Source organism: Dendrobates tinctorius, unplaced genomic scaffold (genome assembly GCF_039654945.1).
Source record: "Dendrobates tinctorius isolate UK_male_01 unplaced genomic scaffold, ASM3965494v1 ptg000211l, whole genome shotgun sequence".
In the NCBI taxonomy this organism is placed as follows: domain Eukaryota; kingdom Metazoa; phylum Chordata; class Amphibia; order Anura; family Dendrobatidae; genus Dendrobates; species Dendrobates tinctorius.
In genome coordinates, this window is record NW_027361878.1 from 22795949 (window position 1) to 22819758 (window position 23810).

Below are 23810 nucleotides of genomic sequence, written 5' to 3' on the forward strand. Positions count from 1 at the left end.
GAGTCTACAGGATGAGATCTGACACCATACAATCAGTAGTACAGAGTCTACAGGATGAGATCTGACCCCATACAATCAGTAGCACAAAGTCTACAGGATGAGATCTGACTCCATACAATCAGTAGCACAGAGTCTACAGGATGAGATCTGACCCCATACAATCAGTAGCATGGAGTCTACAGGATGAGATCTGACCCCATACAATCAGTAGTACAGAGTCTACAGGATGAGTTCTGACCCCATACAATCAGTAGCACAAAGTCTACAGGATGAGATCTGACCCCATACAATCAGTAGTACAGAGTCTACAGGATGAGATCTGACCCCATACAATCAGTAGTACAGAGTCTACAGGATGAGATCTGACCCCATACAATCAGTAGCACAAAGTCTACAGGATGAGATCTGACCCCATACAATCAGTAGCACAAAGTCTACAGGATGAGATCTGACCCCATACAATCAGTAGCACAAAGTCTACAGGATGAGATCTGACCCCATACAATCAGTAGCACAAAGTCTACAGGATGAGATCTGACTCCATACAATCAGTAGTACAGAGTCTACAGGATGAGAGCTGACCCCATACAATCAGTAGCATGGAGTCTACAGGATGAGATCTGACCCCATACAATCAGTAGCACAGAGTCTACAGGATGAGATCTGACCCCATACAATCAGTAGTACAGAGTCTACAGGATGAGATCTGACCCCATACAATCAGTAGCATGGAGTCTACAGGATGAGATCTGACCCCATACAATCAGTAGTACAGAGTCTACAGGATGAGTTCTGACCCCATACAATCAGTAGCACAAAGTCTACAGGATGAGATCTGACCCCATACAATCAGTAGCACAAAGTCTACAGGATGAGATCTGACCCCATACAATCAGTAGCACAAAGTCTACAGGATGAGATCTGACTCCATACAATCAGTAGTACAGAGTCTACAGGATGAGAGCTGACCCCATACAATCAGTAGCATGGAGTCTACAGGATGAGATCTGACCCCATACAATCAGTAGTACAGAGTCTACAGGATGAGAGCTGACCCCATACAATCAGTAGCACAAAGTCTACAGGATGAGAGCTGTGACCATACAATCAGTAGTACAGAGTCTACAGGATGAGAGCTGACCCCATACAATCAGTAGCATGGAGTCTACAGGATGAGATCTGACCCCATACAATCAGTAGCACAGAGTCTACAGGATGAGAGCTGACCCCATACAATCAGTAGCACAAAGTCTACAGGATGAGATCTGACTCCATACAATCAGTAGCACAGAGTCTACAGGATGAGATCTGACACCATACAATCAGTAGTACAGAGTCTACAGGATGAGATCTGACCCCATACAATCAGTAGCACAAAGTCTACAGGATGAGATCTGACCCCATACAATCAGTAGCACAAAGTCTACAGGATGAGAGCTGTGACCATACAATCAGTAGTACAGAGTCTACAGGATGAGAGCTGACCCCATACAATCAGTAGCATGGAGTCTACAGGATGAGATCTGACCCCATACAATCAGTAGCACAGAGTCTACAGGATGAGAGCTGACCCCATACAATCAGTAGCACAAAGTCTACAGGATGAGATCTGACCCCATACAATCAGTAGCACAAAGTCTACAGGATAAGATCTGACCCCATACAATCAGTAGCACAAAGTCTACAGGATGAGATCTGACTCCATACAATCAGTAGCACAAAGTCTACAGGATGAGATCTGACTCCATACAATCAGTAGCACAGAGTCTACAGGATCAGATCTGACTCCATACAATCAGTAGCACAAAGTCTACAGAATGAGATCTGACCCCATACAATCAGTAGCACAAAGTCTACAGGATGAGATCTGACTCCATACAATCAGTAGTACAGAGTCTACAGGATGAGATCTGTCCCCATACAATCAGTAGCACAGAGTCTGTATGTCGAGATCTGGGCCCATACAATCAGTAGAACAAAGACTACAGGATCAGATCTGACTCCATACAATCGGTAGCACAGAGTCTGCATGGTGAGATCTGACCCCATACAATCAGTAGCACAGAGTATAGGATGAGATCTGTCCCCATACAATCAGTAGCACAGAGTCTGTATGGTGAGATCTGGGCCCATACAATCAGTAGCACAGAGTCTGTATGGCGAGATCTGGGCCCATACAATCAGTAGAACAAAGACTACAGGATCAGATCTGACCCCATACAATCAGTAGCACAGGGTCTGCATGGTGATATCTGTCCCCATACAATCAGTAGCACAGAGTCTGTATGGTGATATCTGTCCCCATACAATCAGTAGCACAGAGTCTGTATGGCGAGATCTGGGCCCATACAATCAGTAAAACAAAGACTACAGGATCAGATCTGACCCCATACAATCAGTAGCACAGGGTCTGCATGGTGAGATTTGGCCAAATATAATCCCTTGGACTGATTTTATGCTTAATTTTACCTGCTGTTTTGTAAGTACAATGAATAAGATTTCTCTTTATCTATTATCGCAGATTTATGTTCGATGTTGAGGGACTGCACTATAGTCGGCCATTGTCCTGTTTTATTTCTCCTTACTGGAGGGGATAAGGATGGGGCCGTCAGTATTTGCGTAATAAGACGAGACGCAAGAAGTGACAGATTCTAGAGGAAACGACTATAAAAGTGTGAACTCTTCAGACTTAGTCTTTGTAAACTTCAGTCTCTAACCTACAGGAATCCCACGTCTGCACAGGGTGAATTGTGAGTGACGGCATTGGGACATTTTTAGCTGGAATTTTTTTTTTTTAACTCCTCAATGGATTGTACTTCTTTGCAGCTTATTCAGGCTCCACACATACGTTGGCTGTCCAGTCGGCCAGCAGATCCCGGCCCCCCCTGTACACACATGAACATTCAGCTTTATGAAGAGAAGGGAGAAAGCTGCTATCAGACATCTCTAGCAGAGACTCCTCTCCCCTGCAAATAAGCAATCGGAGGTTTTAATCTCATTTTCTGGCTCTTTCTCTTCCCTGACATCATCTTTCGGGGGGCCCCGTACATATCCGATGTTGAGCTAGTCCTGCCAGTTTGGCAAGTTCGGACCACTTTTATCTGACTTGTGTATGGGGCGTTTTAGAGTTTATGGATTAAGAACCTTCCATTTATTTTTTTTTCCCAAGCTATTGATTGATGGGTTTACTGGTATATTAATGGTTCTCATACATTAGAAGATGAGTTTTTTGATTTGCCAGAGCCTCGACCACCTCCTGGGGTTTATGTAATGGTTGGGGAGCTGCCCAATTCCTGTTTTGCCAAAATGCAACCCTACACCATACCATTTCTACCAACGTGATTTAGAGTTAGTCCTTCTGGTGAAATTCGGCCTTTGGTTTACCCTAAACATGGCTGTCGTGGCTTCTTCTTGACTTGTCCGGTGTCCAGAGCACGTTGTTCCAAGTCCTGGTTTATTTTTCCTAGTTGTTCAATGTTTTTTATGCCCCAATATTCTTCACGGGCACCAAACTTTTCATCCTGACATCTGTTTTGTGTTGCCTGTTTCTACTTTTCCATCACTGTGTATAAAAGGCAAAAAAGTTTCCAGACAGTTCACCCCAAAATAAGCTGGTCTTAGTCAAAGCTGTATGAATTAGTATGGAGCAAAACATAAAGGGAGATGGTATAATGAGGCTTTTTACACGTTCTCAACCATCGTCATCATCGGCGAAGATCTGCTGGATGGTCACGGATCGTGTTTTTTTACAGTGGCCTGAACACAATATATCTCAAGTAAACTGACATCTACAGACAGGAGGAAAAACAAAATATATATTGTGATTAAAATAATAATATTAAGTTAAATTCTTGTTTGTCTTTTGAACGTCTGGACCTCATTGCGTTCTCGATCAGCGCTCATGTTTGGAAAGGACCCTGAAGCTTAGCCGGTGTTCTCACCGAGATATGGATAATCGTGTGATCGATCCTTCCTTTTCGTACCAGGTTATCACTACATCTGTCTCAGGAATGAGATTAATCAGCCTCTGTGTCTCCCGGCTCTTCTCGCATACACTGAAGCCAATGACTACATCCCGGATGACCACCAAGGTCGGTGATGACGGATTCCTTTTGCGATTCTTGTAATATGTCTCTTATTGTTCCTAATTTACCATTCTTGGGGGGGGGGATCATCGTCCTTTTACCTTTTTGTCACCGCATTTGTAATTAGGTTTCCTTTTAACCTGTTGTTTGCTGATGGTTTTTAATTGATTGTTAATTTCTATGCCATGTAATGCTGACTGCTAACTTTGTCCGCCCTAGAGTACATCAGAGCGCTGATTAACCCCATCCAACATGTCAGCCTGGATGAGAGGGCAAAGAAGCTTGTGGCTCTGATTGGAGAAAGCGAGGTACGGTGCACAGAGAGATTCACATGTGAGGGGGTATTAGGAAGAAATAATGATTGATTACAAGTGCATTAATGGGGTCAACCAGCATAAAAAAAAAGTTATTGCCTGTCCGCTAGATAAGTGATAACTTGCTGATTGGTGATGGTTTGACTGCTGGGACCTGCACTGAGAAGCAGACGGAGGCATTTTTATTCCCAATGATGCAAGTTGTCTCTTTAGAGAGGAAGAGGACTTGAACTCTAGCGCCACCTATTTTAAGTAGCAATCCTAAAAGTTAACATCGACCTATGCTTCACCCAAGAAAAAAGTAAAAATGAGCATATACCTTATAGTAATAGCACATGTAAATAAATTAGAGTACTTTGTTAACTCTATTTTGATCAAAAAACTATATAAGCCATCCCACCATGTCAAGGTGTACCCGTCAGGACAGTCTCAATAGGTACACCTTGTCACGGTGGGATGGCTTATATAGCTTTATGATCAAAATAGCATCAAATAAGTATGCTGTGTTATTTACATGTACTGTTACTATTTACTTGCTGCAGGGTATATGCACATTTTTGTTTTTTTCTCTTGGATTTTGTCTGTGAAACGGCCACAATGTGAACGTGCTCTTACACTTTGTAAATATACCAGCTTTTAGTCCCGCTCAGTTTTTTGGTTTTCCTTTAACGAGCCCTGCCAAATAATTTGGGATAAAAGCCAAACCAGAAGCTTAGTTTGCAGACACGTGTTTTTGAGGTGTTGCCTCTCTTCAGTGCAAAGCATGAGATCTGATTTGACTCGGTGAGAGGCATATGAATGGTCTTAAGGGGTGACGTTAGTTATCCCCAACGAGACACTTTTATCTCCATTACAAAATGGTGCAACAGGTCCATCTTGTTCTATTCACTCTCTGAGACTGCCAGGAAATAAAAATAAGTGCAAGCCCACAGGGAATTGATGGAGGAGGGATCGTCGCGCTTGCGCAGTCTGTAGGGGCTAAAAGTGCCCCATTCTGCTGCTTGATGTGGGTCCCCGAAATTTGGATGCCATTTATTCCCTATGGGGCTGCCGGAAAAAATGGAGCACAGTACTCGGTAGCCCCATAGGGAATTGACTGGAGCAGTGGTCGAGCTTGCGCTCCATTCTGATAGGGATAAAAATATCCTGATGTGCCGATCAGTGTGCTTCCTAGTGGCCGTACCCCCACTGGTCAACAAGTTATCACCTATCTGGCGTACAGATACATTGTTTTCACCGGACAATTCCTTTTAAGTCTGGGGGATTGGATCGGTCAAAATCTGCAATGATTGTCTTACATACTCCGACCTTACCGTACCTGCCAGTGAGCTGCGATGCGTAAGCTGTGCCGGCGTTGACCAACGTTTGTCCTTTTTCCATTCAATCGCAGCTCAACAACACTGAAAAACCGCAAGATAGAAAAAAGCCAAACACAACGTACGATTGTTCCAACAGGAGCCCGTGTGACAAGAAGCCCTCCATCACGCCAGTACCACCCCCTGGTATGCATTATACATGGGAGTTGAGAGACTGTTGCGCCATGTCTGTATCTTCTGTTATTTATAATGATTGTCCCCCCATAGGCATGGGCATTAATGACACCCAATTTATTCGTTTTCAGCTGGAAATAACAAGTATAATCTGCTTGGGGGCAACCAAATCCCGTCAGGGAGAACAAATGAGCCATGTTAAATGTTTTGTAAGTTGATTCAATGAGATAAGTGGTGGCAGATCTATGTGTCCGCTGCGCTACTTAATAGGAATTAATACATTCTGCTGAGCGAAACGCGTGCAGTACAGTGTGTTACTGGAGAAATCCGGGGCGATTACTGCTGACAGCTAGACCCGCAGCTGCCTTATGTCTACTGGCATCTGCGAGGGACAGCAAGATGAGCATTAAATTATTTCATCATTCGTAACAGTCGGTGAATATTAGACAATCATCTCGGTAAAAAGTCTTGTTTCTTCTATAAATTCACATGGCGCAGATATATTGATTCGTATACATATTAGATACAAGCTACTGGTTGTATTATGAGGATGGTCATTGGTTTGGCCTCCGCGATTGCCCCCGGATGTCCTCCTAGACGTTAACTTCAGATAAAAAAAAAAAAACTTCAATAGTTCATCTATGACATGTGCAGAGTTAGTTGGAAAAAAAAGCATTTGCTGATTTTATAGAAACATTAGATGTCTAAAAAAGGCCTAAAAGATCATGAGTGTCTGCAAAAGCACCAGAGTCAAAAACAGAGTTTTTAAAAGGGTGTGGAAAAGAGGGGTAAAAGAGCATCATGCCAAAAGTCAGGTGCCCCTGTTTGACCCTTATATTTTTGGTAGCTTGAGATGATGCAAGGAATAAGGAAATAATATGTACAATTTAATTATACAGCCAGTTTTTGCTCTTTTATTCCCGCTGTTCCCCTGAGTATTACATTTTTGGTACTGTTTAAATGTGCCATACGGTTCCAGAGATATTGGCCTTTTTATTTTGACAGTGTTTATAAAGAGGGCGTGGCTCACAGGGTAATAATGCCGAGCAGCACACGCCCATGAGGATCCCGTGAGATACTCCTCTTGGTAAACTCCATCAAAAAGAATCACTAAGTAAAAATAAAAAAAGAACATTTCTACAACTGTCCGACAGATTTTAAAACTAAACTCTCAAAGGAACAGCGGGAATAAAATCAAAGCAAAGACTGTCCACTTTTGACCTGGTGACAGGTCCTTTTGAAATTGGGTATGCAGAAGAATTACAGTGCCCCTTGACGAGTAGATAATTGGCGAACAAACGTTTCATATGAACACTCTTTCCTGATTGTCCACTCATTTATCAAAGGATGATCAGATAGTTTATTCCAGCAAAAATGATATTATAGGATTCTGTATGGGGACAGAACTATCGTGTTAGGGATCATTCTGTCGCTAGTGTTATGTAGTCAATCTGTACTCATTGAGGTGCATGGACGGCCTGAAATCGGCACATCTAAATGCACCTTAAGAGTTGCCCTATATGTGTTTCCAAAATTAAATTCATACAACTTACTAATATACTTTGATTATGAAAGGTCCCTCAATGTGCCACCTACAGCTCCGGCACCGCCGCTTCAGTTTGGCTCACCCCTCTTTGTTTCATTGACATGATTACAATAAATCTCTTTTTTTCCCTTCAGCTCAGCAACGAGATGACCTGATTGCAAGTATACTAGCAGGTAATGGACGACGCGCAGTAATTTCTTGCTTCTGCTCTCATATGAGGAAGACTTTATAAGTTACGGAAGTTGGCATTTGCTCTTAGATGTGAAAGCTCCATCCTTAGAAGAGCTGAAGTTACAGAAAAGCTTTGTGAAGCTGCTCTGTCGACAGTACCAAGAATTGCGTCACATGCACCGGAAACACCTACGCAAGGTGTCCTCCCTCCGCAAGGAGCAGAACAGCAGGTTCATTCAGCTCCAAAGTATTCGCAAGAAGAAGTTTGGGAAGAGCCCTAAATCGGGACAAGAGTAAGTGGGGATGAGCATGCATTCTTCTTGAAGAAGGTAGCACAGTCATTTCTTGGAGCAATTATATGTGCCAATCCGACTTCATTAATTGCGTGTTCCCTTTTAAGTTCCTTGCCGGAGCAGGAGGAGCAGCAGAAGAAGCTGATGGATCTACAAGGAGAGCAGCAGAGACGCCTTGTGGAGCTCCGAGAACTCCAGCACGAGCAGGGAAGGAAAATCAAACACATCCACCTTCAACAGGTGCGGCGTTCTCTCTCCCCCAAAAATACCCCAATGTCACCGAGACACTCGGCATAGGGCTCTAAAATAATCTTTTCTTTACTCCCTACTTGCAGGCTGTGCAGAAGCTACAAGATGTCGCCCAAGGCTCTCATACCATCCAGCTCAAGAAGTTAAAAGAAATTAGTGAGAAGTGAGTGCTGCTGTTGTCCCTGGGAATGAACCGAGAGATTCGTAAATTTGAGAATAGATCATGGAAGCACCTCGGAGGATCATCTAGTTTGGAGAAACTCTTTTTACATCAACAGTTTCTTATCACAGGAGCTCATGTAGCTGGGAACCCCTACCCACATTTTCAGGGCAACCACTGTGTAAATGCTCAATTTTCTTGCAGAGAAATAAAGAATTACACGGCACCCGTTGCTGTCTCGTACACGAGCAGCCATTCAGTGCTGTCAGCTGGTTTTGATCACTTATTATTGGGGTACGTTCAATTTGAGGACCCCACTCTTTTAGCTAAAGGTGGTCAGACACTGTATAATAGAAGAGGTGTTTTGAGGTGGACGGCTCTTTAAAGGAGTTCTCTTTATTTGATCAAATGTATTGAAAACAAGATTTTGTGGCACTAGTAGGCCGGGGTTCACACAGGGATATCAAAACTCAATCCAGTCATGTTCCCCTGGCTCCATATGCTCGAACACGTGTGATGACCCATAGCAATACTTCATCAGGAGGACACATGGTCTACAAACCAACAAATCCATCATTCCTGGAATCCCCGCACCACTCCTAGAGCTCCGAGCTTCTTCGAAACGACGCTCCATATGCTTGTCTGTATAGCGGAAGGGACATGAGCTGCTTGCTATTGATGTGCATTGATTTGGTCCATAACACGGACCGGAGTAGTACATCCTTTGTTTTGGGGTTTTTTGACACATCGACCTTTGGTCTCTATGGAGAAAACAGCTCATGTACAGTAGAACACAGTTTGTGGTTGGGTCAGTGTGCTGCCCCATCAAGCAGTTTGACCCTATATTCGCCCATCAAAATGACCCCTTACAGGTTGAGCATCTATTTCCAAAATTGTGAATGTCTACCTTCTTCTTAGAGCAGATGTCTTTACAGAATACAAAACGACCTCTAATGGACCAGACCTATCCATCGGCCTTCTCCAATTGGGGGGGGAAAAAAAACTCAGCATGGACTTTCAGTGTTCATCAACTGTGGAAGAGTATGATGGACAGATCTGGTGGCAAACCCCTCCATTAACAGCCAGGATCGCCAAGCTGTTCGTGAAGACTGCATTAAACAAGACGTTTCAGCGATGGCTCTGTCCTTAATCATGGTAGACCATGTCCGAACCGCGTTGGTTCATGTTCTGATGCCACACTTCGATGTACCTGGAATTTTAAACCTGTTGAAACAAAAATGGTGAAGATTTAATCCGAATTAGCCAGGGGATTTTCTATGAGCCAAGTAGGAGTTTGACAATGGCCCCCCCGGGGGGGTTTCCGGATTTCATGTTTTGTGTATGCCTAATAAGCAAAGTTTCCAGTGAGGTCAGGGATCACTGCACGTTACACCTTTCCTGCCATCCAAGTGTATATATTGCAATTAATGACTAGGTTCTGAAACGCGTTGCGTGGACTTTTTATCTCTAAATGTAGGAAATTTTGACATTATTATGCTTTTGGGTAACTTTTATATCCAATATGTTTTCAATCTGGACTTCCCCCAACCAGAGCCTTCCCAAGGCTCAGTATTTTTCTCCAGATTTCATGCACTAAACAAGCAGCTGCAGATGATCTTGAAATTCTTATATATTAGTAAGTGCCGCAAAATCGCGTCTCCGATACATCAACTAAAATCAAGATCCCAAAAAAGATATACCAGGCCACCCAAAGGGTCAACAACGCCTACCAACTGGAGATTAAAATAGTGCAAGGCGGTGACCATCGAGAGAGAGAGAAGTGGGCTGATGTTAGAGATGGCCTCCGACACGGGCAACAAAAATCAATAAGGCGGCATCTAAATTATATCTATCTATATATCTCCTTATAGAGAGAAGAAGGAACTGCAAAAGATCCTGGACAGAAAGAGGCATAACAGCATTACGAAGGTGAAGACGCAAGATCGGCACAAGAAAGAAGGGTCAGTAAGCTCCTGTCGGTGCAAATCCTCCTGTCTTATGTCTATTCTACATTCCTTATTACATCTCCCCCACATTTATCACATCCTATTTTTCTTGCAGAGAAATGACAGAGATCAACAGACGTCACATCAATGAGTCGGTGAATTTCATACGCAGTGTAAGTGACCATGGCGCTTGTTAGGCAATCCCTACATGTATTCCGGCTGTTAGGCAATCCCTCCATATGTTCCGGCTGTTAGGCAATCCTTACATGTGTTCAGGCTGTTAGGCAATCCCTACATGTGTTCAGGCTGTTAGGCAATCCCTACATGTGTTCAGGCTGTTGGGCAATCCCTACATGTGTTCCGGCTGTTAAGCAATCCCTACATGTATACAGGCTGTTAGGCAATCCCTACATGTGTTCAGTCTGTTAGGCAATCCCTACATGTGTTCAGTCTGTTAGGCAATCCCTACATGTGTTCAGGCTGTTAGGCAATCCCTACATGTGTTCCGGCTGTTAAGCAATCCCTACATGTGTTCAGTCTGTTAGGCAATCCCTACATGTGTTCAGGCTGTTAGGCAATCCCTACATGTGTTCAGTCTGTTAGGCAATCCCTACATGTATACAGGCTGTTAGGCAATCCCTACATGTGTTCAGTCTGTTAGGCAATCCCTACATGTGTTCAGTCTGTTAGGCAATCCCTACATGTGTTCAGGCTGTTAGGCAATCCCTACATGTGTTCCGGCTGTTAAGCAATCCCTACATGTGTTCAGTCTGTTAGGCAATCCCTACATGTGTTCAGGCTGTTAGGCAATCCCTACATGTGTTCAGGCTGTTAGGCAATCCCTACATGTGTTCAGGCTGTTAGGCAATCCCTACATGTGTTCAGGCTGTTAGGCAATCCCTACATGTGTTCAGGCTGTTAGGCAATCCCTACATGTGTTCAGGCTGTTGGGCAATCCCTACATGTGTTCTGGCTGTTGGGCAATACCTAACATGTGTTGCGGCTCTTGAACAGCTGTGGGGACTCGAACATGGTATTAGAGCACACCGAAGGCACTCGATTAGCACCTGAGTATGATTAGAGAACATCTTATCCCAGCACTTTTGCTCATCACTATTAATTACTCCTCTAGCTCCAAAGATAAAGTGACACCGTAATTCAGGACTAGGGACAGATGCTGAATTTCGGTCTGGTCTTTGAGTGTGCACACTGCTCATATACAAAAAAATCAATCCTTAAAAGATACTTTATTAACCAATCATTAAAAAGTTTTCAAAACTTCAAAAAACAGGCAACAAAAATAGGCTTATTGCTTATTTTCAAAATCCAGCCACAAACACTAGAGTCGTTCCAATGTCAGGTAGAGGGTCACAAACCTATTTGTCCCTATAGGGCCCTATATCTCTCTCCTACCTGACAGCGGAGGTTGGCACCCTCTTGATACGCAAATGGCGCCCCCGCTCCTCGGCGGCTCTCCCTAATCACCCTGTTGACTCCTATCTAAATGACATCAGCTTGGAGTACAACAGATGGCCGGGGACAAAAATATAATAGATAATAACCCCATGCCACAAACCACCAAGACAAAAATATAAGGAATAGTAACTGGAAAAAACTCTAATTTTTGGCAGATTTGTAAACATTTGCTTTGGGAGGAAAAGGGGTCTAAATAACCCTATTTAGGTGTCTCCCTGCCTGACAGCGGAGCTTTTACACCCTACGTTACTCTGGTGCCCCCGCTCCACGTGGGCTGACCCTTACTGACCCCTACACTTCTCACCCAGAAAGAGGAAAGAGGGTGTCAGAACATATGGCCAAGGGAGACAGGGGTAATAAATTAGAATTATCCCTGAAAAAATCCCCCCCAAAGACAAAAAATGTTTTAATAATAATAATAAAAAAAAAAACTGGGACAGTGCAATTTTGAGCCTGAGCGATCAATGGCTCATTGTTTTGGGCATGATGCAATATGAAAAATGTATTGTTGGGGATTAGAGGCAATAGCAGCGTTTTGTGATGTGAGAAATGTACATTAATGCTGCTTAAGAACATTTAAATGATTGTGTATCTGTTCTGATTGATATCTTACCCCCTTTACTTGCAACTGCCTTTGCTAATGCACTATTATCCCATACACTGTATACATCAGTTTGCAGATACATTTTTTTTTTTTTTTTTTTTTATTATTATTATTAAAACATTTTTTGTCTTTGGGGGGGATTTTTTCAGGGATAATTCTAAGTTATTACCCCTGTCTCCCTTGGCCATATGTTCTGACACCCTCTTTCCTCTTTCTGGGTGAGAAGTGTAGGGGTCAGTAAGGGTCAGCCCACGTGGAGCGGGGGCACCAGAGTAACGTAGGGTGTAAAAGCTCCGCTGTCAGGCAGGGAGACACCTAAATAGGGTTACTTAGACCCCTTTTCCTCCCAAAGCAAATGTTTACAAATCTGCCAAAAATTAGAGTTTTTTCCAGTTACTATTCCTTATATTTTTGTCTTGGTGGTTTGTGGCATGGGGTTATTATCTATTATATTTTTGTCCCCGGCCATCTGTTGTACTCCAAGCTGATGTCATTTAGATAGGAGTCAACAGGGTGATTAGGGAGAGCCGCCGAGGAGCGGGGGCGCCATTTGCGTATCAAGAGGGTGCCAACCTCCGCTGTCAGGTAGGAGAGAGATATAGGGCCCTATAGGGACAAATAGGTTTGTGACCCTCTACCTGACATTGGAACGACTCTAGTGTTTGTGGCTGGATTTTGAAAATCAGCAATAAGCCTATTTTTGTTTGCCTGTTTTTTGAAGTTTTGAAAACTTTTTAATGATTGGTTAATAAAGTATCTTTTAAGGATTGATTTTTTTGTATATGAGCCGTTGAATAATTAATCCAGAATTATATTTATTAAGAATCTTTGAGTGTGCACACTTTTACTATGTTGCTGACTTTTGCAGCGGTATTAATAATGGACGCCTCTCAAGCTCAAATCAGTTAAAATTGCTATCATTACTTGCTGCTTATCTGCATTTGTTAATTGGAGTGGGAACTACTGGGCAGCTTTCTTAGACATATTTAGAAATCATATCATTACAAGGCATGAAAATATATGGTAAGGGATTCCTAGCTGCCTGGCAACAGAGAGATAAAAAATGATATGTAGTGTGCATTAGGCCAAATAATTGAGTGTTTTGTTTAACAGGTTACGCTGGGGAGATTAAAAAAAACAACTATATATACATAGACAAAACTTCAACAACTGCAAAGTCCATGGTGACTTTTCAATGGTCAGGTAGTTGCTATTCAGAAGTAATTACTGTGTCGGAGATGCTGCGTGACCCTTCCGTTCCCCCTTCTGGAATGGTAAATCAAGGGATGTGGTCTGGATACTAATGCAAGCCAGCCCCATGATAACAGCTCCTTCCCTCCAGACACCGATCAGGGGGCTGGTTTTGCTCATTACTCTTTCATGCAAGCCTGTCCGGGGACCAAACACGCGTTTGTGCTTTGCCTTTCCCTCGCCACCCACCACCCTTCCACCTTCCGCCTCCTTTGAGCTATGCCTGCTACTATTGCGAAGCTTTTCTTTAGCAATCATAACTTTCCTCCATGCTCCCGGATATGTCACAAAGAAGCTGTGCAGGTGCTGAACAGGCAGAGGGGGGAAGAAATGGACTATGATACTTATAATGTGTATTGACAAATGTCAATCAGCGATCTGCCGCTGCTCCATGACACATGACAGTACACATTACGCACTGTCATGGCTTGTTCAGTGCTCAACTACAGCCTGCGTCTGCACAGCTTCTATGTGACCGGGAGCATGGAGGGAAGCGATGACTACTATAAAAAAGCTGTGCATTAGCGTTTCCTATGTGCGGGAAGTTTTCACTGGCTATACACATTAGATAGTTGTTGGGAAATTACACTGATTTCATCTGAACATGATGACTGTTGTAAAACTACATTATAAGGACACAGGTATTGGGACGCTTCCGGTGGCGCAGTGTTTGTGCCGATAATAGCAGAGGAGGTTTGGATTCCGCAGTTATGGAGTAAGCAGAACATTAGTGACTCTTCTGCCCTCTGCTCCTCAGCACTTGGTGACCCCGCTCTGTAACTGATCTTCACATCATGGCCGAGTTGCACTTCTCAGTAATATCACTCACAGGCAATGGTGGAATATTTGAGAAGGAAGAAATGTCATGAACGGACTTGTTACATCGGTGGCTCCGCACTGGACGGCTCAGATATCAGTGAGCTCTTTACCATCAGCCATTCTGTCACATGTTAGTGAAGGGAGACCGCATGGCGGGGGGCCAGATATTGTACACCGGGAAGCAATGTGGCCGGATGCCATATAGTGGGGACAATATGTTGGGATGTTATATACCAAGGGCAATGTGGCCGGATGTTATACACCGGGGGCAATGTGGCCGGATGTTTTACACCGAGGGCAATGTGGCCGGATTCCATATAGTGGGGACAATATGTTGGGATGTTATACACCGGGGGCAATGTGGCCGGATGTTATACACCGGGGGCAATGTGGCCGGATGTTATACACCGGGGGCAATGTGGCCAGATGTTATACACCGGGGAGCAATGTGGCCGGATTCCATATAGTGGGGACAATATGTTGAGATGTTATACACCGGGGGCAATGTGGCCGGATGTTATACACCGGGGGCAATGTGGCCGGATGTTATACACCGGGGGCAATGTGGCCAGATGTTATACACCGAGGGCAATGTGGCCGGATTCCATATAGTGGGGACAATATGTTGGGATGTTATACACCGGGGGCAATGTGGCCGGATGTTATACACCGGGGGCAATGTGGCCGGATGTTATACACCGGGGGCAATGTGGCCAGATGTTATACACCGGGGGCAATGTGGCCGGATGTTATACACCGGGGGCAATGTGGCCGGATGTTATACACCGGGGGCAATGTGGCCAGATGTTATACACCGGGGAGCAATGTGGCCGGATTCCATATAGTGGGGACAATATGTTGAGATGTTATACACCGGGGGCAATGTGGCCGGATGTTATACACCGGGGGCAATGTGGCCGGATGTTATACACCGGGGGCAGTGTGGCGGGATGTTATACACCGAGGGCAATGTGGCCAGATGTTATACATCGGGGGCAGTGTGGCCGGATGTTATACACCGAGGGCAATGTGGCCAGATGTTATACATCGGGGGCAGTGTGGCCGGATGTTATACACCGGGGGCAATGTGGCCAGATGTTATACACCGGGGGCACTGTGGCCGGATGTTATATACCGGGGGCAGTGTGGCGGGATGTTATATACCGGGGGCAGTGTGGCGGGATGTTATACACCGAGGGCAATGTGGCCAGATGTTATACATCGGTGGCAGTGTGGCCGGATGTTATACATCGGTGGCAGTGTGGCCGGATGTTATACATCGGGGGGCAGTGTGGCCGGATGTTATACATCGGGGGGCAGTGTGGCCGGATGTTATACATCGGGGGGCAGTGTGGCCGGATGTTATACACCGGGGGGCAGTGTGGCCGGATGTTATACACGGGGCAATGTGGCCGGATGTTATACACCGGGGGCAATGGGACAGAATGAAAAACCTAATTTCACCTGTTAAGTCGTGTATCCCAATAGTTTTGTCCATATAGTGTTAAGTGTTAATATCTGGGAAAGTGGCGCTGTTACCCTCATCCCAAACACTTGTGCCGAGACCTGAGAACATCTTACTTGCCGTTAGCGGAGGATCACAAATGTGTGTTATAACAGTTCAGGAATTGATTCCAGCCAAGATTAATAGGAGCCGGCTAATAGCAAGTGTGTTACTGCAATAAGGGAATATTTTCCGACTGGCAGTATCCATTCAGTACAGCGGTGCCATGTAACACTGTGTACAAATGTTTGTTAGATCAGACTTCTTTGCTGCCAGCCGTCTTTACAAATGTCCGTTTTTTTCTTGCAGTTAGAAGAAGCACAAAACAAGCGTCTAGAAAAGTTGCTTGCTGCTCACCAAGAAACGCTGCAGAGGATAAAGGATGAGGAACCAAAGGTCAGTCCCGGGCCATACAGAACAGCAGGCAGGCTGCGTCCCCTCCTCTATCCGTCCCCGTTCTTCTAATCCTTTGTCTGCCTTTCTTCTAGTTGATGGCACAGTTGGAAGAAGAATGCCAAGCGGAGTTACGTCAGCTACCTCAAGAAGTGCGAAGATACCTGCAAGAAGAAGGAGGCAGCAAGGGTGGAAGCGGCTCCGAACCCCCTTCATCCACACAGAGTACCCCTCCTTCTATCACAAGGGCCTGGGGGTCGGAACTTCTTGAAGAAGATTGTTTACCAACCCCCGAGGACTCAGAAGATGAAGCTACCCGACTCTGACCCCCAGAAGTCTAGAACTTTAAAGAACTTTTATATATTATATATATGCATACAGATGATCACCCCTTTTTTTTTTTAAAAAAAAAAAAGAATTTCTATTCACTGATGGAGTATTCTCAGATTTTATGACGACAACGCTATGAATGGAGACCAAACAGACATCAATAGACCCGTATAAAACACAAGAAGACATCTATGGATAAATTCAGAAGTCCACCTTTACAATATGAATGATGGCCATAATTCTCCTGGAAAGAATTTATTATATAGTCACAGATTTTATCAGCAGCAGATGATGCGTGAATGACACTGCTTGTGCATTACTATGTGTGAGTGTGTGCGACACCGTGTGTGCTTGTGCTGTATGATGTATAGAGCGCGCGAGTTCGGCACAGTCTTATGCCATTTTATGTATTTTTTACACACATTTTATTTCTTTATTAAAATGATCATAAATCAATCTGTGTTCCTCTTGTGCTGCTAATCAGCTCTGTCACACTGGATCTGGAAGCGTTCAAAAGGCAATTGGATTTGGCACAAGCCATCCTGGATTTAAACCCTCTAACCTCCATATTGGGATCTGGACTGTGCTGCATGGGCAACCAGATTAAATCTGCAGGTTATACGCTAACTAGCCGGAGCTGAAAAGAGTAACCCGAAAGCAACCGGGGTCAAAACCATAGAATGACTAGAAAATGTCAGAATCGGAGTTCAAAAGGCAGTTTGTTAGAATCTAGAACAAGGAAAGGCAGAGCAAGGTTAATCCAGAAGAGTAGTCAAATGAGAACTAGAAGTATCAATCCAATACAAAGCACAACAGATGTATTTATTTTACTCACTTATATAGCACCATCTTGTTCTCTGGCGCTTTTATAAGCATTATCATCATTGTCCCCATTGGGGCTCACAATATACATGGACAACCTGGAGGAAACCCACGCAAACATGGGGAGAACATACAAACTCCTTGAAGATTTGGTGGGATTTGAACACAGGACCCCAGCGCTGCAAAGCAACAGTGCTAACCACTGAGCCACCGTGCGGCCATATCAAGGGACCCTACAACTAACAGAGGTTTCTCGTTCGCCTTATTGGGGGACACAGAGACCATGGGTGTATGCTGCTGCCACTAGGAGGCTGACACTATGCACAAAAAAAGGTTAGCTCCTCCTCCGCAGTGTACACCCCACCGACCGGCAGGCGAATTCCTCAGTTTAGCTTAGTGTCAGTAGGAGGTGGACACGGGTCTTTTATTAGACCCATATCTACCTCAGTGTGCGTCGTTTCTTTACAGGTTCCGGAGGGATACGGAGTGAACAGTCACATCCGTACTCCCACAAAGAGACTATGAGTACGGCGTGTACTGCCACCCCGTATCCTCATAGGTCTCCGGAGCAGGACCAGGAGCCTCGCACAAGTAGGTGCCAGCCGCACTGACGGTCCTTGCCCCACCGCCTCCCACCCTCTCGCCTACCAGAGCCTGAAGTTTGGATGAGGCGCGGATTTCATAGAGACAGACAGCGTGGGATTTTCAGGTACCTTTATTGTAAGGCCCCCTCAGTCTAGGCGGTCCCCCGGCGTTTTCTCTTGGAGCGGTCGCCAGGGGGACCACGTTAGGGTCCATGCGCACCCCGCATCCCCCACGGTCTCCGCATCCATGCAGGCCCCGGGTTTTCACGGGCCTCGTTCTGCGCTTCTCCCCCTCCCTTTTTACATCTCGGCAGGGGTGGCGCAGGAGTCGGGTAGCTCTGGGCAGGGACGTGGGTCGGTGTTGCGGCGTGCTTCCGCGCCGACCCCCTGCTGACAGGCGGCCGGCGCTATTAATTTAGGCCCCGGCTTCTTTCGGGTCTCCCTCTGCGTCGCGGCCACGCCCCCTGCCCCTTTCTTCTAAGCGGGCTTTTCTCCCGCCCGTCTTAGGCCCTCCCAGCCACCTTTCCTTGCACCTGTCTGCCATTGGTCGGCGGGCGGTGCTGAGGGGATCTCTGCGGCGAGCTCCGCCCTTCTTCCTTCTCTGGGAGCGTGCTCTTTCCTCCGGGGGTCGCCATCTTTTCAGCCTGCCAGCCGGACCTCATTCCCTGCCGAATATCATCCACTTGGTTCTGTTTCAGCCGGTTTGGCCTGGCGCATCCTGCAGACAGATCAGACAGCGTCACCTTCTGGGGACACCGGACCGTGAGTAGCTCTGCATTTGCAGACTGACACCCTTCTCTGCCTTCTGTCCCCCAACCGGCCGGCACTGCCTCATTTTTCACTATGTCTAACGCTAAGTCTGATCGTACCCGCTCTGCGGCTCCCCCTAGCACGCTAGTGAAGTTCTTTGCCTGCTCGTCCTGCAATCGCAAACTTCCCTCAGGTCAGTCCACTCCCCTCTGCCTGGACTGTAGCAATCCAATTCAGCCCGACGCCGCTCAGGAGCCATCCATAGCTCCAGTGGTGAGTGAGCCCCCCATGCCGGGCTGGGCCTCCTCTCTATCACAGTCGGTGGCAGACCTCACCAAGGTGTCTCAGTCCCTAGTAGCCGTTCTGGATAAGTTGCCCTTGGGAGCTTCGGCGGGACCCAGCACGTCTCAGGACGTCCCATCTGAGCCAGCCAGCGTCAGTCGCAAGAGGCCCAGGCAGGATCTCCAGGCGGAGTCCTCTCCTCGTCCTACCTCACCCCACGGTCCCCAGCAGTCTCCCTCTCGGGCCTCGTCTCCCGAGTCAGGCGAAGCGCTTTCGGAATCTGAAGGGGTTTTAGAGCTGGATTCGGACCAGGATGCGAGCATGATGGTTACGGTGCAGAACCTCATTGCCGCGATTCACCATACCTTCGACATCACTGACGCCCCTGCGAAATTCTCAGATCAGGAGGTTTCGTTCAGACGGGCGGAAACACCATCCAGGGTGTTTCCCTTCCATTCAGAGTTTGGAAAGATTTTTACCAAGGAGAGGCATGATCCGACCAGACGCTTTCAAAGAGGAAAGCGTCTCGGCGTGCTCTATCCGTTTGCTAAAGAGCTCTTGGATAACTGGTCCGCTTCTCCCTCAGTGGACCCTCCCGTGTCCAGACTTTCTACCAACACGGTTCTCCCGTTGTCGGGTGTGGCGTCTCTGAAAGATTCTAACGACAGGATCATAGAATCTCTAGCAAAGTCTGCCTTTGAAGCGGTATGTCCAGTCTTTGCTTCATCTTGGGCAGCAAAGGCCGTAGCTACTTGGGCAGAGGATCTTCGTCAGGGCATCTTGGATAAAGCTCAACCCGAGCACCTGGCCGATCTCGCCAATCAGATTTCCCATGCGGGGGATTATCTGCTTTCTGCTTCCCTGGATGCCGCCTCCTGCGCGGTTCAGGCGTCAAGCAACGTCGTGGCGATCCGACGTACAATTTGGCTCAAGGCCTGGCAGGCGGACTTGTCCTCTAAATAGTCTCTGACTAATATGCCTTTTCAGGGAGTGCGCCTCTTTGGGTCCCAATTGGACCAGATTATTAAGGACGCTACCGCGGGGACGAGTTCTCTTCTCCCTCAATCCAAGCCTCGCAGACCTCCTCCAAGGCGTCAGTTTCGTCCCTTTCGGACTTTCCGCCGTTTCAATGCGGCGGAAAACCCTTCCAACCAGCAAAGACCACAAGCTCGCCAGGAAAGGAAGAAGGTTTCTTTCAGACCCACTCCGTCATGGCGGTCGCACTCTTCCCAGGGCCGATCATCCAGATCTAGATCTGGACGGTCTACTTCTGCATGACTATCGTCGGTCTCCAAGGGGTCCTTTTCAGTTGGGAGGTCGACTCCTTTTCTTCAGCGACGTCTGGCTCGCCTCAGTGGAGGACGCTTGGGTCAGGGACGTTGTGTCGACAGGATACAAGATCGAGTTCCTTTCTCTGCCACGGGATAGTTTCTTCCAATCCCATCCGCAAAGAGATCCGGCCTTAATCCCGGGATTTGTTTCGGCCATCGCCTCTCTTCTCAGTTCCGGGGTAATTGTGCCCGTTCCCGAATCCGAACGATTCACAGGGTTTTATTCGAACCTGTTTGTGGTGCCAAAAAAGAACGGGGCAGTCCGACCCATCTTAGATCTCAAGCTACTCAACAAGAGAGTCCGCCTTCGACATTTCAGGATGGAGTCGGCTCGCTCGGTCATCGCTTCCATGGAGGAGCAGGAATTCCTGTGTCGATAGACATTCAGGATGCCTATCTACATGTGCCCATATTTCCCGGACATCAGAAGTTCCTGCGGTTTGCGGTTCGCCACGAACATTACCAGTTTGTCGCGCTGCCTTTCGGGCTCGCCACCGCTCCCAGAGTCTTCAAGAAGATTATGGCTGCGTTGATGGCCCTGTTGAGGATCAGAGGTCTCGTTCTTTTTCCGTACCTCGACGACATTCTGATCAAAGCTCCCTCCTTTCAACAGGCCCACCTAAGTTTGACGATCGTTCTAGCCACCCTGTCCAGTCTTGGGTGGATCGTCAACAGGAAAAAATCCTGTCTGGTCCCGACTCAACGCCTTGTGTTTCTGGGCCTTCTGTTCGACACTTGTCGGTCAAGGGTCTTTCTCCCACAAGAGAAGATTCTTTCCCTGCAGCAGGGTGTGCGATCATTGCAGTTCGCGCGATCTCCGTCCCTCCAGACAGCCATGAGGGTCCTGGGGAAGATGGTGGCGGCGATAGAGGCAGTTCCCTTTGCCCAATTTCACGCCAGACCCCTTCAGCAGGCCATTCTGTTCAGGTGGAACAGGTCGGCTCTATCTCTGGATCGTCCTTTTCGTCTTTCATGCCGGATCAAGCAGTCTCTCAACTGGTGGTTGACGTCTCCCCTCATTCTCTTGGGTCGATCCTTTCTTCCCGTCCACTGGCAGATTGTCACGACGGACGCCAGCCTCCTCGGCTGGGGGGCAGTGTTCCGCAATCACACTGTTCAGGGTCGATGGTCGGCTCAGGAATCAGCTCTGCCAATAAATGTCCTAGAGATACGAGCCGATCAGGATTCAGACAGACAATGCCACAGCGGTGGCATATATCAACCGCCAGGGAGGGACACGGAGTGTCTCGGCCCTGGCTGAGGTGTCCAGAATTCTTCAATGGGCAGAGATATCTGATCCTACGATTTCCGCAGTTCATATTCCCGGCGTGGACAACTGGGCCGCCGATTTTCTCAGCCGCGAGGGTCTCTCAGCGGGAGAATGGTCCCTACATCCGGAGGTGTTTCACCTGCTCTGCCGTCGGTGGGGAACCCCGGACATAGACCTGGCGTCTCGCCTCAACAGAAAAGTCCCTCAGTTTGTCTCCAGGTCCTGGGATCCTCTGGCGGTGGCAAAGCAGAAGGGATCCCAGTCATCCTCATTGCCCCAAATTGGCCCAGAAGGTCTTGGTTCGCGGACATTGTCAACCTTCTCGCGGACGCCCCCTGGCAGCTTCCCGACAGGGCAGATCTGCTGTCTCAAGGCCCCATTTGCCACCCCAATTCTCGGTCGCTCAATTTAACGGCGTGGCTGTTGAGACCGAGGTTTTGAAACGGGCAGGATTCTCCGATCGAGTAATTCATACCATGATCCGTGCCAGAAAGCCGCCTTCTTCCTAGATCTATTATCGTACTTGGAAAGTCTATTTCTCCTGGTGTGAAACCAATGACGTCGCGCCCATGATTTTTTCACTCCCTTCTGTTCTGGCGTTCCTTCAGGCAGGGCTGGATGCGGGGCTTGCCCTCAGTTCTTTGAAGGGTCAAGTTTTGGCTCTGTCCGTTTTATTTCAGAGGACGCTGGCCTCCCGGCCCCAGGTCAAAACCTTTCTTCAGGGGGTGGCCCACACGGTTCCTCCGTACCGTGCTCCCGTGGATCCTTGGGACCTTAACCTGGTCCTTGAGGTTCTGCAAGGTTCTCCTTTTGAACCGCTCAGGGACGTTCCCCTTTCTTTCCTCTCTTGGAAAGTGGCCTTTCTGGTGGCCATTACTTCCATCCGGCGGGTGTCGGAATTGGCGGCTCTTTCTTGCCGCTCTCCCTTTTTGGTGCTTCATCAGGACAATTTAGTTCTGCGGCCTCCGCCCTCTTTTCTTCCGAAGGTGGTATCCTCGTTTCACCTCAACGAGGACATTGTTCTGCCATCCTTCTGTCCGAGTCCAGCTCATCCTCGGGAGAGGTCCTTGAACAAGCTGGACTTAGTCAGGGCATTGAGAGTCTATCTAGCTAGGACGACTTCCTTGCGAAAGTCGGACTCTCTATTCATCATTCCTGATGGGGCGAGAAAAGGGCACCCAGCCTCAAAGGCCACTATTGCTCGTTGGATCAGATCGGCAATTTTGGAGGCATACCGGGTCAAACATCGAGTGGCTCCTCCAGGGATCAGAGCGCACTCTACCCGGGCGGTGGGTGCCTCCTGGGCGGTGCACCACAGAGCTTCTGCGCTGCAGCTTTGCAAAGCTGCAACGTGGTCTTCGGTTCACACGTTTGTGAAATTCTACAGAGTCCACACCTACGCTTCGGCGGACGCCAGCCTAGGTAGAAGGATTCTGCAGGCTGCGGTGGTGAGTCCACTGGCCTGATGGAAGTTTGTTTCCCACCCCAGGGACTGCTTTGGGACGTCCCATGGTCTCTGTGTCCCCCAATAAGGCGAACGAGAAAACAGGATTTTTGGGTTGCTTACCGTAAAATCTGTTTCTCGGAGCCTTCATTGGGGGACACAGCACCCTCCCATGTTCTACAACTCCTGTTCTTATGTTGTTTGTTGGTTACAGTTGAGTTGTTTGTTCTCAATCTATTCTGTTACTTCTCCTACTGCTTTCTCACTAACTGAGGAATTCGCCTGCCGGTCGGTGGGGTGTACACTGCGGAGGAGGAGCTAACCTTTTTTTGTGCATAGTGTCAGCCTCCTAGTGGCAGCAGCATACACCCATGGTCTCTGTGTCCCCCAATGAAGGCTCTGAGAAACAGATTTTACGGTAAGCAACCCAAAAATCCTGTTATAACTAGGGAACCTTTAAAAAGAGCACTGGAATTGCTGATTGACTGCTGACTCTGCCCCGATTGCTCCTTTAAGTCCTCTGATGGTCGGATGGACACGTCCATTGGCCAGAGAAGAATGTAATGGTAGTGGCTGGCCCATGAAAAAAGGATGCTGTTTTTGGAATAAACTTTTTTTTTTTCTAAATTACTCCACCCTTTCACAAAAAAAAAATATATATATATAATTATTATTATTATTATTTACCCACTAGGT

The 23810-nt window shown here is 47.0% G+C and overlaps 1 protein-coding gene across 1 annotated transcript in view; it reads left to right on the plus strand.

The window, feature by feature from the left end:
• Positions 1-17087, plus strand: part of PLCB3 (phospholipase C beta 3) — a 106329-nt gene extending 89242 nt beyond the window's left edge. The window contains exons 23-33 of the mRNA XM_073554602.1: positions 3987-4091; positions 4305-4393; positions 5790-5901; positions 7570-7608; positions 7695-7899; positions 8007-8139; positions 8235-8311; positions 10180-10269; positions 10370-10427; positions 16218-16304; positions 16397-17087. Of these exons, the coding sequence (XP_073410703.1) occupies positions 3987-4091; positions 4305-4393; positions 5790-5901; positions 7570-7608; positions 7695-7899; positions 8007-8139; positions 8235-8311; positions 10180-10269; positions 10370-10427; positions 16218-16304; positions 16397-16627 (1226 nt within the window). The 3' untranslated portion in view covers positions 16628-17087. The remainder of the gene's footprint in view (positions 1-3986; positions 4092-4304; positions 4394-5789; positions 5902-7569; positions 7609-7694; positions 7900-8006; positions 8140-8234; positions 8312-10179; positions 10270-10369; positions 10428-16217; positions 16305-16396) is intronic.
• Positions 17088-23810: the final 6723 nt, after the last annotated feature.